General features: G+C 38.7%; 1 protein-coding gene across 1 annotated transcript; it reads right to left on the reverse strand.

Annotated features, from left to right (window-relative positions):
* Window positions 1-9,423: 9,423 nt before the first annotated feature.
* Window positions 9,424-11,966, reverse strand: LOC110622561 (ATP-dependent 6-phosphofructokinase 2). The gene is made up of 2 exons (XM_021767113.2): window positions 11,095-11,966; window positions 9,424-10,405 (listed from the first exon to the last, which is right to left on the reverse strand). Exons 1-2 carry the CDS (start codon window positions 11,770-11,772, stop codon window positions 9,584-9,586), a joined length of 1,500 nt encoding a protein of 499 aa, XP_021622805.1. The 5' UTR covers window positions 11,773-11,966; the 3' UTR covers window positions 9,424-9,583.
* Window positions 11,967-12,706: the final 740 nt, after the last annotated feature.

A 12,706-nucleotide genomic window follows, 5' to 3' on the forward strand; every position in this document is an offset into this window, starting at 1 on the left:
ACCGTCTCCAGGTAACTGGTCTTTCTGTCAGCTGGCACTCCAGCTATGAACTGGCTGATGAAAACATTGGCAAGGTCTCCGAAACTTCTGATGCTTCCAACCTCCAAGCTATTGAACCGAGCCAGTGCTGGCCCCGTGAGCGTCGTTGGGAATACCTTGCACATCAAGGCATCCAATAAGGTCTGCAACTCCATGAAAGATTTATAGTTAAGGATGTGCTCTCTCGGGTTTCCTACTCTGTCGTATGCTGCCATAGGCATCATCATGAATTTTTTGGGGATGGTCTCCTACTGTACCCATCTCGAGAAAGGTGAGGATGTGGGTAAGAGGATTTGACAGTGATCCTTCACCCCGAACTCGGCCAGGAGCTGTTCTCTCATCTTCCGCAGTTTTTGATCTACGTCTTCTTCTTCTTGTCTAGGCCTCTTCTCCATGCGATACTCCTCCTTCCATTCGTCATTCTCTGTTATTCTGGCTGTTCTGACAGAGTAACTTTCTGCCTCATCATTTTCTATCAGCTCCTTTACTCTTCTTCCATGGACTCTAGCCTCCGGCTCTTCCTCTTCACCGGCCCTTCTGCCCCTTTCTCCGATTTCTCTACTATTTTGTTGGGGGCTTGGATGATTGAAGGTGGGCTGGGGCTCATTGGTTTGGATTCCTTCTATCGTAGGCAACACATTTGATGGAGTGTTGAGGCCTCTCTGTTGCATCATTTGCCCTAACCAGTGAGCGGTATTTTTCAATTGGAGGGCCATGGCCTGAAGGTCTTGGTTAGATAAGGTGGTTCCGGGTACATTCCCTGCCGAGCTCGGCGAGGGAATAAAAGACGTTGGTGGTTGATTATTGGGAGTTGTAGGGCTAGAGAAAGAGAATTGTTGCCCCTCTTGGGCAGAGCTCAAGTCATTGAGGGTATTGATGGTATTTTTTTCATTATGGTTGGCCATTGTGGATCTCAGTGGGTTTTGTAAGAGTGGAACTACGGTGACGGAAAGATTTCCTTCGTTCCCACAGACGGTGCCAATTGATGATCTGAGATCCAGAGAAATAGGGTTTACAATGGTTTAGTAAGCTTGGTTTGAGAGGAGGGTGCTCCTCTCCTTTTATTCTTTTTCTTTTGTTTGCTAGTGACGTCTAACTGCCTTGCAGCTACTAGTCCACCTGTCTCTGACTTACGGATACGTACGTACGAAAGCGTCAAACGCTTGTTCCATGCTAAACGACCATTTAATTTCCCCCTGGCACGCGTGTAAATAGGACTGCTAGGAGGCTGGGCCGATTGTCCCCTCTCCTGCTGAGTCTCATGGCCGAGCTTGGGGTGAAGAGACTGAGGCTCAAGGGAGGCCCGATCTCAAAGCCGAATGGTCCGGACCGGCCCGCTTGAGAGGCTTCGTGAATCTTGGGCTAGCACTGTCATTATGGGCCCGGCCTCATATTGGGGTGGTGAAACCCAACGGTCATCAGCGGCCATAGGATTGGCGGCTGGCTGGGGGTGTGCAGCAGCGGCGGGTTGTGGATTCCCTGCTGCAAGGTCAGTTGTCCGATCATCTCCCTCAATTCTGCCAAAGATGTCTCAATCACAGCAAGTCGCGCCTCTTGGTTATCTGCCATGGTCGAACTTTGCTCTGATACCAATATGATAAAGAATTATTTAGACTCCATCAGGAGTTTTAACCAATATCGTTTGGCTAAGACAAAATAAGAGAAAAGATAGGTTAGAAAATTAAAAATCTTATTGAAATTTCTCAAAAATTGAAAAATCTTATAGAAATAAAACCCTAATCTGCAAAATTATGAAAATATCCAAAATATTCAAAAAAATAGTTAAAATGTAAAAGTTAGTCTCGGTCCAAGTTTACTGTAAAATCCAAGACTAGTTGCTCAATGTCACTTAACCTTTCTTTTTTGTAACATTCAACGGTAAAAATTATAGTTTATCAAATTATAAAGTAATCTAGTATATATATGTCGTTTAACGAAATTAGAAAAAAATTAATAAACTTTCATTTTTTTTAAATAAAAAATGATAAACCAAAAAATGAAACAAATAAATTAAGACTTCCGCTTGATTCACGAAAAATAAAAAATATTTTCTGTAATTTTTAGCATTAACGGCATTCAAAAAATTTCGTAAATAGAAAATACCTTTTTTAAAAAGATATTAATAATTTTTATTTTTAAAATAATTTTTTTAAAAAAAATTAAGACTAAACAATAAAAAATAAATTATATCATTAGAAAATATTTTTTTAAAAAAAATATTTTTTAAATATAAGTTATTTTTATAAATAAATAGAGTCTAAATTGATAAAAATCAATCGACATAAAGTTATCGTCATCTTCTTATGATTTCTCATTTTTCTAAATTATGACGAAAAGAATAGGGTAATCATGAAACACAAAAAAATTTTTGAAATGGAAATTTCTTATAATCAATCGAATATATACATCTGATTAATAAATAGATAATATATTAATTAAAACTATAATAAATAACGCATTTAAATTTAAATTAATAACATTTTATTTACATAAACCAAAGTATGTGTTGGAAATTTTCAAAAAATTAGTTTACAATTCTTTAAAACCTACCCATGTTGAGAAAATATCATACTCCTATATAGCGTATATTTAATGTAATTGAAATTTTATTTTTAAAAAAATTATTTAAAATATTGATGCAGTTGAAAAATAGAGTTATACTGTGATTGGCTGGACCTGTAAAAAAGAAAACGTAAGATAGTGGGTACACACGGTAGCCACTCTGATACTCAAGTCAGTGAACTAGAGAATAAGGTGAATTGCCTAAAACTTGAGAGTAGTTGTGTAAGAGAATTGCGTACATTTGCCTCTGTAATCGTTCTCCTTTTATACTGTAAGAAAATGGAGATAAATATAAAATTTCCTGATAATTCGATAATGATGTGGTCGGCTGCTTGATGAGGGACATCGTTAGCTGATAAGTTAGTGATCCCATGATTACAGGCGTAATGGAGATACGTTGGACTGTGTCTGCTATAGATAACTTTGTATCGAGACTCGACCTATTCAGAGGAGGGCGAGTCTTGATGATGAATCGGGTGTTTAAGGTGTTCGGGTCTTCCTTTCCTTGGGTGGGACCGCATTACTCACTTATCAGATCCTTGTCATGTGGACCTGTTTTGTGGTGATAGTTCATGGCTTGCTTTGTGCGACCCTTATAGAGTATCAAAGGTCCCCCTCTGATCTTCAATTCTTCAGATTTAAAGTGACAGTTTGTCTTTTTGCTTTAAGACACATGGCACGATTTGGTTGGTCTTTCCTGTTTGTGCCATTATGCTTGCCTTTGCCCATAGTGATTATCTTATTTCTCGAGCCATATTCAAAGTTTTTCTTGTCACGTCATTGTATAAGAACACTTTTTCTTCTAGTTTTGCTTACCACTGTCGTTTATGGAAAAAATAAATAGGGGTACTTTCTTTTCTTCTTTTGTGGATAACTAGATTCATGTAGAGGATATCATCATGGTCTACGAAGAGCAGTTCAAGATGGTCCTTCATGAAGGTGTAAGCATTCTGCTCAACTCTATATATTGGCTGAGGACTACAACCAGCCTGACTATAATGATTTTCCATACTACGATCCCTAGGAGGGGGTTGAGAAATGGTCCTCTTTATAAGGTTTTTCCTGAATAGACGTCATTTTTTCGGAGGATAAGATCAAGCAAGAGGGCGAGGGACAGTCTGAGGAGAACCCATTGACCAGGTCTCTACTAGTGATGTAATAGATGTAGAAAATATTGATGTAATATAGGCTGAAAGCCCTTCTCCCCATGTGATCTTTTGCACTGAATATATATATGTCTCATCATTATTTTTACTAGGTGTTTGTACGTTCCGTATTTACCTCATGCCCTCGTCACCACCAGCAACTTAAATAATCTTTTAACAATTGGCTATGGGGTTACTGCCCATCCAAACTATGAACCTGGTAACCACTGTTTTTTCCCTAAAAAGGGACTGAACATGTGGCCTGGCGTACTCCCACCTTTTGATTATGAAATGCCTTAGATAAATTTTGCAATATGGGCTTACACCCAGTTGCGCGTCTTAATAGTTGGTCATAAAACTCACCCATCAATATTAATATTTGATTGACACCTTTGACTTTTGGGGATTGGTATCCAAAGATTCGCCTATCGGTTGCTCTCCTGATAGCCTTGCATAAGATGCTTTATTTTGTAATACTAATACCCAGATTATGACCTGACAGAACCTACCTTGTGGCCTGACTTGACTGAACTCGCCTTATGGCCGTGATTAGTGGGATCGATCATTGATTGTAGTCTGGCAAAATCCACCTTGTGGCCTTTATCAGTGGGACCGATGCCTTGAGTATGGTCTAGCAGAACCCGCCTTATGGCCTTAATTAGTGGGACCAATGCCCAGATTATAGTCTGGTGGAAATTGCCTTGTGGCCTTGATTAGTGGGATTGATCCCTAATTGTGGTTTGGCAGAACCCGCCTTGTGGCCTTGATCAGTGGGACCGATGCCCTGAGTATGGTTGGCAGAACCCGCCTTATGGCCTAGATTAATGGGACTAACGCCCAAATTATAGTCTAGCGGAAATTGCCTTGTGACCTGACCTGGCGAAACTCGCCTTGTGGCCTTGATTAGTGGGATCAATACCTAGATTATGGCCTTGCAGAACCCGCCTTATGGCCTAGCCTAGTAGAATCACTTTGTGGCCCTTTCTTGTCTCCTTAATCTTTTTGAGGAAGGCAATCACATCGTTCCTTATCGCTAAAGAACACAATATATGAAAAAAATACATCGTTAACTTGTTATTGATAAAATTTTCTCAGATTACAGATATTCCAGGAATGGAAAATGACTCGACCATCCACCTTGGCCAGCTTATAGGACTCTGGGCAAATGACCTTCGAGAGCCTAGTCCTTTCCAATTCTCACCCCAACTTACTAGACCCGGTACTACCATTTGTTACATATGTTCTTTTAAGGAGTAGGTTCCCTACATCAAAAGCATGCGGCCTGACTTTATTGTTGAACTTTTTGGACATTTTATTTCTATAAACTGCCATTTTAATTGTGATTTTTTCTCGTAGGAATTCGACTTGATCCAAATTGAATTACATTTCTTTGGAATTTCCTAAAATCTTAGGGTGTTATATCCTAAATCTGCTTACTTGGATTTCCACGGGGATAACTGTCTTGAGCCCATATACAAGAGAAAAGGGTGTTTCTCCTGTGACTTTCCTAGGGGTTGTCCTGTATGCCCATAGTATGTGAAGTAACTCCTTGGGCCAGTTGCCCTTGGCCTAGTCGAGCCATTTCTTTAGCCCTTGTAGGATGGTCTTGTTTGTTACCTCGGTCATTCCGTTGGTTTGGTGGTGATAGGCTGAGATGAACCTCAAGTCAATCTCCTATTTCCTACAGAAGTCTTTAAACTTGGAGCTTGCAAACTAAGTTCCATTATTAGTGACCACTACCTTTGGGATTCCGAACCGAGTGAAGATGATTTTGCTGAAGAAGATCGCTTGTTGGGTGGTGATGGACTGCACTACCTCAGCCTCAACCCACTTGTTGAAATGATTTACTGCCATGATTACAAATTTTCTTGACTCGGTTGCCTTTGGGAACGGGGCAAGAATGTCTATCCTCCACTAAAAGAAAGGCCAAGAGCTTCCAATTGCCGCTTGTATCTCTCCCGGGGTCTATGGGATGTTCGCATGTACTTGACATCTTCGACACTTCCGGACAAGCTACTTCACATCTTGCATTATCATCGGCCAGTAATACCCTTGTCTGAATGCTTTCTAGGAGATTATCTAAGCTCCTTCATAGCTCTTGCAATCACCTTAATGAATATCCTTTAAGATTTCCTGGCCTTCCTCCTCCGTAATATAACGCAGCTATGGCTGTGTTGAGGATCTCTTTTACAACTAGCCATCAATCAGTGCATATTTAAAGGACTTTCTTATTATCTTTTTGACCGATAACTCATCGGCTAGAAGTTCATCTTGTGTTAAAAATTTATATATGGGCATCATCCATGATTCTCCCTCTTCTATGGAAAAAGACTCTTCCACGTCTATTGCTAGAGTGTGCAGTTCCTCTAACTAAAACGGTTGAGTCAAGTGTTGTTCACCCATCGCCGCCATTTTGGCTAGAAAATCTGCCTCCTCGTTGTCGCCTCTGGCCACCTAGTGAAGCTTGCAGCTGCCCTGTCCATCTTTGATCCTCTCCATTAGGGATCAAATATTTTTCTCGTATTTGACAAGACTTAGTTATCGGACTTTAAATTGTCCTTAGTGCTGGTTAACAACTAATTGTGAGTCACTAAAAATAGTAAAGTTCTATATACCTAATTCCTTGATGATTTTGAGGGCCATTATTACAGTCTCGTACTCAGCTACATTGTTGGTAGCCTTAAAGGTGAGTTTTGCCGCATATCGAAACTTTATACCAGTTTGAGACTGCAATAAGATCTCGATTCCAGAACTCCCGACCTTGCAAGCTCCATCTGCCTAAACCTTCCATTCCTCCATGGTTGATTTAGGAGATTTCAAAGGCTCTAACGGTAGAGTCATTTGTGTGACAAAATCAGCGGGCTTTCATGGCCTTTCTTGGAATATACATGATATCAAAGGCTGACAATATTACCACCCAGGTGGATAGCTGTCCAGACAACTTTGGCCTGTGTAGAACCTTTCGTAGAGAATAATCTATTCTGACTTCTATGGTCTGTGCCTTGAAATATGGTCATAGCTTTGTGGCTGATATTAGGACTGCAAATGCTAACTTTTCAAGAGGAGGATAGTTCAGTTCTGCCCCTTTCAAGACTTGGCTAGCATAATATACTGCGCTTTGTTCCCCATTATTCTCATAAATGAGTACCGAGCAAACTATTTCCTGTGTCACAGACAAGTATAAAAATAAAACTTTACCTTCGACAGGCGAGCTTAGCAATGGAGGAGATGATAAAAAGGTTTTCAGAATTTCAAATGCATCTGCGCATTCTTCCCCCCATATAAAATTACCTTTGCGTTTTAAGGTTTTGAAGAACGAGAGACATCTTCTGGTCGAGCACAATATGAACCGACCCAGGGTAGTGACTAGCCCATTTAACTTCTACACTTCATTAATGGTTTTGGATGCTTCCATATTTTGGATGGTGTTGATCTTCTCATGTTTTGCTTCTATGCCTTTTTATGAGATTATATAACTTAGAAACTTCCCAGTTTTTACCCTGAAAGTGCACTTTTCAGGGTTCAGCCTTGTACTCGTCTTTTCTAGTACGTCAAAGACTTTCTGGATATCTTCTGGATAGTCTTCCAAGGATAGGCTCTTTACCACCATGTCATCCACGTACACTTTGACTGTTGACCCCACTATATCTTTAAAAATGTCTAACACCAACATTTGGTAAGTCACCCCACATTTTTTAATCCAAATGGCATCACCTTATGGCAGAAAACTCCTTCATCTGTTATGAATGTAGTCTTCTCTGCATCCTCAATGTCCATCATAATTTGGTGATAACCTGAAATGACATTAAGAAAGGAAACCATAGCGTGACCCGAGGCCGAGTCTACTAACCAATTGATAGATGGCTACAGGTAATGATCTTTCAGACATGCTTTATTTAGGTCAGTAAAATCCACGCACATTCTCCATTTCCCATTAGCCTTCTTCACTAGGACCACATTGGCGAGCCATGTGGGGGTACTGGACTTCCTTTATTAACCCTGTACTTAATAGCTTGTCAACTTCTTCTTTGATCACTTGCTGCCTCTCTGGCGCGAACCTTCTTTTCTTTTGTTGGACTGGTTTGATGTCTTTGTCAACAGACAACTTATGAGTAATGAGAGCTGGGTCCACCTCTGTTACATCTTTTGGAGACTAAGCAAAAGTGGTTACTCGACACTTTAGCAACTCTATTCAACGAGTCTTTGTTTCACTGATTAACGCAGTACCGAATCTTACCTTTTGTTCCTTACCTAGCTGGACCTCCTCCTATCGGGTCTATTGGCTCTGATTTTATGTAAGATTTTGATTTCTCTAGCAAGTCAATGGATATTGTTGGTTTTCCGAGACTTTTTACTGGGTGTCTGTAATATTCTTTGGCCAACCTCAGATTGCTTTGGACCACAGTTATTCCCCGTGGAGCTGGTAGCTTAAGACACATACCATCCAGGTTAATAACAATATCGTGGGAATTTAGAATTGGATGGTCGAGTATCACATTGTATGCAAATGCGATATCTATCATTGCAAACTCTATATACAATTCTCACCTATATTTTTCATCACCCAGAATTAGGGGGAGGTTGATGGTGCCCAGTACTAGTATGGTCTTATCTTCTAATCCTACTAATGGATAGAAAACTTTAACAAGGCTATTCTTATCCAAGTCTAACTTGTTAAAAACATTCAAGATGAGAAGATTAACATAATGACCTGTATCCATCAATACTTGCCTTATTTCGTATCTATTTAAAAGGATCTTGACAACTAGCGGGTCATTTTGGAAAAATCTAATCGCTTTATCTATAGGACTAAACCTTACTTCCTGCTTGGCTTATGGCTCCTGTTCAACTGACAGGGCATCTTTTGCTACGCGCTTATTTTTTTCTTTACCCTTATTAACTCATCCTACAATGACATGTACGACTCTGACCATTTTAAGAGATAGAGATGAGAGATTTCTTTTTCAGAATAAATGGAATCCCGGTTCCACCATAAAATGACTCCGTTTTGCAAAAGTAGACGCTTTGTTTTTGGATTCTCTTGAGTCACCATCTTTGTCAAAGCTAATAGAGCTTAGCCATCCTTTTCTCTTTTCCTTTTTATTTTCTTTCTTTAAATGCGAGCGTCAAATAGCAATATCCTTAGCAAATTCTCCCTGCCAAAAAACTTTATGGATTATATATGTTCATTCCTTTAAATTAAAGATACCTTTCTTTTTCTTTTAAGCATCTCTTATTATTATTTTTCATAGAATGACTCCCAATTCAGCATCTTCACCTACAAAAATTGAAGCTTTTCTCTGTTCTTTTCAGAGTATATCATATATATAAAAGATAATATTGTTGCTGCTTTTTGACTCCACGATACAATTGATAGTTGGAAATCGTTGTGGATTCTGGGACCGTACTTGTCAATCTGCTTTATGATGATTCTTTACTTTGCCGCAAGGTCATAATGGTAATAATAATAATAAACAAGCAAATGATTTTTCAAACTTATTTTATATTTTACCAAGTGTATCTCCAAAATTGTGTCTTAAACTAAATCTTCTTCGCACCGTTTTATCGAATGTCTTAAACTAAATCTTATTCGCACTGCAGTCGATAAAAATTGCAGTGGGTAAAAATTGAATGTTTTAAATTAAATCTTATTCGCACCGCAGTTGGAAAATGGACGTCATAAGAACCAAGGATCCCTTCGCTAATTGGCATCTCACGCCTGTTCTTGATGATCAGTGTGATAAAACTTATTGAACTTCACTAACCCACCATAGTTAAACAAAATTCCAAACACTAATGGGAAATGCTCAGTTTGAATACTTGTAATACCTGAATCATCATTTCCTAATAAAGTCAGGCTGGTTAGTGACAGATCTCACCCATGCCCATTTATGATCCTTCACATTGACTTCATTCTTAGCCTCTGCAACTTCTTTCAGTGGAATATATGCATAGTTGCCATTAATAGGTCCACAGACAAATCCAGTGTATCCTGCCATAACCCCATGAATAGCTGAATGTGCAAGGAGTGTACAATACAGACTGTCTGTGGCATTTGCAGGGATTGCACGGATCATGTACGTCGGATCGATATACTTCACCGTGAATAAATCATTCGGGTGGTCTCGAGACCACCAGTTCTTGAGCTCTGATTTCAACCATAGACCAACATCTAAGAAAACTGGATTACCTGATTCATCCCTCTCTTGTTTCTGGGCTTCAGTTCTTGGGATTATATCCTGTCCTGCCCCCTCGGCAACGACCAGCACTGCATGGCCGTTTTCTTTGAGACGCTTTTCGAGATATTCAAACAGCCCTCCTTTTCCTTCCAAGTAAAATTCTGTTTCAGGAATTAAACAGCAGTCGACATCACGGCTGCTCAGAGTCGCATGGAGTGCTATGTGGCCTGTGCTTCGACCCATTAGCTTCACTAGGCCGATCCCATTTACTGCACTCTCGGCCTCAACATGAGCTGCATTGATTGCTTGTTGAGCCATCTCCACAGCTGTCTGGAATCCAAAGGATCTGTCAATAATGCCTACATCATTGTCGACAGTTTTGGGAATTCCAGCAACTCCAATGTTCAGTTTCCGGCGACGAATTTCATCAAATATCTTTACTGCCCCACGCATTGTTCCATCCCCGCCAATGATGTAGACCTGTTCATTTGTATTAATACAGCCATAAGAAAAGACCCCAACTGGAATAGTTTCATAATTACAAAGTCATAAACTAGACTTGCTAAGTATATATCAATTATTGCTCATCAAGAGCATAGTTTAGATTGATGTATATTGCAGAAATGCACCATTGAATAAGTAAACCACACTTTCAGACTTTCTGGTTTTTCTTTCCTAAACGCAAATTAATTAATTACAGTCATGGATGGCGAGAAGTCTGCTTTCAGTGGTCAACATTTAACCATTATGCCCTTGTTTTGAATAAAAAATTTCGAAAGAATTCAATTTAAGAGGTTTGCTTAATTTCAATCACCTTAATGCAAGATTGCAAGTTGTCCTACACTTGAAAAACATTCAACATTGATTTTAAGACCAATACTATCATTATTGTCTGCTTCTGGCAACATCTCTGTCGTATGATAGACGCACATCACTTGACATTATTGAAATATTCATATATAAAGTTTAAAATATTACCTTTGACCACACAAATTACACCAAATATTTAGAATTTTTTTCGCCATTATTTTTCATAGTCCTGCTATCAACTATAACAAGAAGGCAAAGGTTATAGCAGACAAATGCTTCCGTTCTAAATTTCTTAAAGGCTCTTATCATAAATCACATAGCTTGTTGAATTAAAAAGAGCTCCAGAAGTAGAAGCCGACCTGATTAAATCCCCGATTTTGAATAGCATCAACAATCTTATTGAGATCAAAGCCACCCCTGGAGGTCTGCAGAGCTGTTCCACCTCTCTTATGCCAGTGATGGACAAGCTTCGGATTCAGCTCAATCGGTTCTCTTGAATAAAACCCTCTGTACCCAGAAACCACCCCATATATCTGACGCACCCCATATAGCTCCCACAACCCAACCACCAGCTCCCTGATCACCGTATTCATCCCAGGGCAAAGTCCTCCGCAGGTAACAATGGCTGCTCGAGTACTACTGGGATCAAAAAAGATTTGTTTCCGTGGACCGGCCCGATGGTAGGCAAGCTGGGAAGCGGAAGAAGAGAAGCTGCCAGAAAGGTCGATGATAGTCTGGCGGAGGATGATGTCTGATTGGGTGAGGTAGAAGCCGTCAGATGGGTGGTAGAAAGAGTTGTTATCTAATGGGTTGATGTAAGATTTGAGGTCTGGTAAGTAGTCTGTTACATGGGGAAGTTTTTGGAGATCAAATGGACGAGATAATAAAGTTTCTTCTGAATTTTGGGTCATAGAGGAATTGGTGGCTTCGGGTGAAGAAATCGCCATGGCTGCAGCAGAGGAGTAGCAGTGTGGAGATGAAGGTGAACGGCATTTGGCAATGAGGAGAGAGAGTGGGCTCCATGAGGATGATTCCATGAAAGACAAGAGCCTTCTGGGTTTGACAGTTCATTCTGGACGTGGCGGGAGAGAGGCAGGATTGGCAACGTGTACGTTGGTGGTGGTGGTGGTGGTGGCAGAATCCTGATGGGTATCGCAGTGCCACGTAGAGAAGGCGGGAAGAAAGATAATAAAGAACGCAAGAAAATTCTACCCAGAGATTTTATGGGGGAACCCGATTCCATTCAGGCAGAACCATCATTCAATAATATTTAAACATATGACAAATTCTATAGTTATTTAATTAATTTTATTTTAATATTATTAGTATAAAATTAAGTTTAAAGGTAGCACTAAAAATTTATAGATTATTTTTTAATTAGAATAAAATGCTTAAATAATTAAGTAGTATGAAATTTACATACATTTATATCTTTTATATAAAAATTAGTAAAAAAAATAAATGCAATTAATAAATTACATTAAATTTGTTTTTCTTTCATAATTTTTTATTTTTTAATAAAATTTATAATTTTTAATTAAAATTACGGGTGCTAAACATAAAAAGTTGGATAACAGTATTTTATTTCTCTTCTATCTAATTTAATATTTTATCCGCCTAATTTAATGATTTTTCTAATATTTATAAAAATTTATATATTTTTTATTTGTGTGAAAAAATATTATTTCATATTTTATCTGCCTAATTTAATGACTTTTCTAATATTTATAAAAAATTTATATATTTTTTATTTATGTGAAAAAATATTATTTTGTGATAACTGCAACATTACTACACCCAAATCGTAGTTGAATTTTTATAGGAGAATTAAATTGAAAATTCATCAAAATTTACTATACAGATTGGTCTATTAGAATACAATTCAGTCTATAATTAAATAGACTGCGTTGATCAAAAGAGATTCAGCTCATCTAACATGATAAGTCAATAGAAAAAAAAATCCAACTATAC

This window comes from Manihot esculenta, chromosome 9 (genome assembly GCF_001659605.2).
Source record: "Manihot esculenta cultivar AM560-2 chromosome 9, M.esculenta_v8, whole genome shotgun sequence".
NCBI lineage: Eukaryota > Viridiplantae > Streptophyta > Magnoliopsida > Malpighiales > Euphorbiaceae > Manihot > Manihot esculenta.